General features: G+C 39.5%; 1 protein-coding gene across 1 annotated transcript; it reads right to left on the bottom strand.

Annotated features, from left to right (window-relative positions):
* LOC21396121 (gibberellin 20 oxidase 1-D) lies at positions 1-1,864 on the bottom strand. The gene is made up of 3 exons (XM_010110754.2): positions 1,115-1,864; positions 677-998; positions 1-547 (listed from the first exon to the last, which is right to left on the bottom strand). The coding sequence occupies exons 1-3, from the start codon at positions 1,702-1,704 to the stop codon at positions 269-271; spliced, it is 1,191 nt and encodes a 396-aa protein (XP_010109056.1). The 5' UTR covers positions 1,705-1,864; the 3' UTR covers positions 1-268.
* Positions 1,865-3,218: the final 1,354 nt, after the last annotated feature.

The raw sequence follows: 3,218 nt of genomic DNA, 5'->3' as shown, positions 1-3,218 counted from the left end.
TATACCTCACTGTCTTTCCTTCTGTTTCATCATCATCCCTAAAGCTAGCAGTTGCTGACTCCTTTAAAAACATTAAATATAATCTCTTTATATTAAAAAAAAAAACTCGGCTTTTCCTCTGACTTTGCCTTTGTCTCAGTTCTTGCCTTCATACACTAGGCGTTGGCCAAAAAGACCAAATCTCCTTTCTTTCGCAATGCCCATCTTTTTTTTTTTTGGAAGAGATCATAGACATTTGATATTCATTCCATTATATGTAACGATCATCTTATGAAGTTGTTTCTAACTGTTTTTTCTGTTGAAGCCAGTTGGAGAAGATTTGTAGGGTCTTCATGTCAGCCCTGTAATGCTTCTGCGTGAACTCAAGAAGCATTGGCCATGTGAAATCCGGGTACACACGAGGCCACAAACTGTCCACCAATTCCCTTGGTGGACTCACCACTTTCTCCTTCCCGGGACACAAAAAGAACGCCAGAGATTTTCTTGGCATTTTACTGTTCACCACTGCCCTGTGCAAACAACTCTTGTACCTTCCATTCGCCAAAGCCTACATCAACAAAACAAAAACAAAAATGTTATCACTTATACCCGTTTGTTTTGCCAGTTCGAACTATAGTTTAAACCTTTTTACTGCAGTATTTTCTTTTATGAACCAAACGGGCTTTTAGTTGCTTACCATGAAGGTGTCACCGATGTTGACGACAAAGGCGTCAAAATTCGGGCTAATGGAGCGCCATTCGTCGTCGACGAAGACTTGGAGACCGCCGACTTGGTCCTGGTGGAGAATGGTCAGAGAAGTCGGGTCGCAATGAGGGCCTGTGCCTAATGTGAGATCAGGTTTTTGGCAAGGCGGGTAATAATTGAGCCTCATTATGGAATCGTTGTCTTGGAAAAATTCCTTAAAATGGGCTCTCCCAACTCCCAGACTCATTCCCAGTAGCTCCATGATTCCTAATGACAGCTTGCTCATTGCCTCCGAGTAATCCTGGTAAACTCTCCTGAATATCAAAAACACAAAACCAAACAAAACTTATCAGCCAAACCGTAAAAACAAGCCAATATTTGAACGACCAACAGTTTTTTTTTTTTTTTTTTTTTTATTCTCAAATCATACCCGAATTGTTCAAAATCAGGACCCAATACGTTGCCAAAATAGTCCAAGACGATATCGTCAGAAGGGTTGTTGTAGCGAAAAGAAAGCGTCTCTTTCCAAGGGAGTTTGGAGGAGAATCTGCCAGTGAAGCTACTGGCGTATCCGCAGTGTTCCCCTGCTTTCCTCTGAGCTCTCTGTTTCTCCGAGAGCGGCAATTCAAAGAAGTCATCCATGTATCGGTGAGCGTCGGCGATCAGCTGCCGATCAACGCCGTGGTTCACCACCAGGAAGAAGCCGTGCTTCCGGCACGCCTCACCTACGAGCCTCGACGCCTCGGCAGCCGCTGCCGGGTCCCCGGAGATGAAACCGCCTAGGTCGACGAACGGGACGGGAAGCTCGGGGGCATTTTCGCAAGGCTTCTCGCCGTCTGGCCATATGAATTGTGTTGGTATGTTTGATTGGTGACTCAGGACCGAGGCATCAAACACTAGTGAGTTTTGGTTTTCCACTTGTTCTAGTTTGTGTTGGTTTTTTTGGGTTTGAGGCATGGATGGTATGGTTCTAGTGGTGATGGTACTAGTAGTAGTAGTAGTGATGCAATCAATTGCCATTGCATTTAATGGCAATATCACTCTTTTTTTATATTTTTTGTTTCTGTCTTTTGAGACTAAAAAATTATGTGAATGAGAAAAACTAGGAGAAATGGTGGAAGAGAAATGCGTTTGTTAATGAAAGAATTTTGGGAGGGAGATGAAGGAGTGAAGCTTAAGTTTAAGAGAAGTGATGAAAGAAAAGCCAAGGCCGCTCATTGGGGGGATCAGTGAACAAAAGTTGGAATCTTATAGCTAGCTCTTTGCGTCTTCTCTCTCCTCGATTTTAAAATGTTTTTTGCAGAGGAGGGCTTGTGGAAGAGGGTAATTTGTAAACTGAGGGGCTTGGAAATAGTGTTAATTAGTTAATGGGAAAACAAGGTATTTTGTCTTTTCTATTGTTGCCAGGAAAGCGCTTCCCGATGGTGTTTTGGCATTTCCTGTGGAAAGGAAATGCTATCTTCACGCACTACATCTTGAAAAGGTTTTAGTGCTACTATTGGACAGACAATTCTTAGTGCCTTAAAGCCCACCTGAAATGGGCACCGAGAGATTTTATTTATTTATTTTTATTTTTTATTCTTCATTATTATTATTATTTTTGCCTCTTGGAAGAAGATACCAAGGAAAGTTAATTGAAAAGCTAGCTAAAACAAATGATTCCCAACAACACTTGATTTTGTTCTCTCTTTGTTAACAATCTTCTATTTTACGTCCTTCAAACACCTTTATGTTGGAAAAGTAAAACAGATATTTTTTTTACTACTAAGAAACAAACGTTTGTGTGTGTGAGAGAGAGAGAAAAATGGCATGTCTCGTTGTGGGAGTTTCCTTGTTGAATTAAAGAAACTGTGTGATTTTTGTAGTTAGGACAAAAGTACTTTTTATGATTCTGTAGTAGCAATGGCTTAACTAGCATGATTGCATGTCCAACTTATGAGTGCAGAGAGACAGAGGAGATCTCTGCTTAGAACCATTAAGATCTTCCAAAGAAACAAAAATGACAGAAACTGAAGAGTTAGGAGTTTTCATGTCATGGGAAATAGCTTTATTGTTCATGACCTAAAGGCCTGCCTAACAGTCACCATCTATAGGGTTTGATCACAAGCCTCATCACGTCCACTAATAAGATTTTGAAGCAAGGAAAAATAAATTACAAGTTACCACCAATATTATTTGGCCAAAAACAAAAACACAGAAAAGAATCCCAAGAGTAATGAGGGCAATATAATCAAGAGAACCACCCACTGAGATGGCCACCCAGGGCCAACTCCAACGTTTACTATTTTGGTGTGCAAAAGTAGGATTGATGTCGGAGATATGCGTTTTCGCGGTTCACTCAACATCAAATTTGATTTTTTTTTTTTTTGTATTTTTTTAATTTTACCTTTTACTTTTTTTTAATTTGTAAAAAGAAATATACACAGGTAATGTTTATTTTATTTATTCGAGTTTTATTACAATAAAAAAATTTTAAAAACAATTATATTTAAGTTTTTTATTATAGTGGAAGCTCTCACATAAAGTCATATATC

Source organism: Morus notabilis, unplaced genomic scaffold (assembly GCF_000414095.1).
Source record: "Morus notabilis unplaced genomic scaffold, ASM41409v2 Scaffold399, whole genome shotgun sequence".
Lineage (NCBI taxonomy): Eukaryota > Viridiplantae > Streptophyta > Magnoliopsida > Rosales > Moraceae > Morus > Morus notabilis.
The sequence above is the reverse complement of the archived record's forward strand: the minus strand, read 5'-3'. Positions and strand labels throughout refer to the sequence as shown.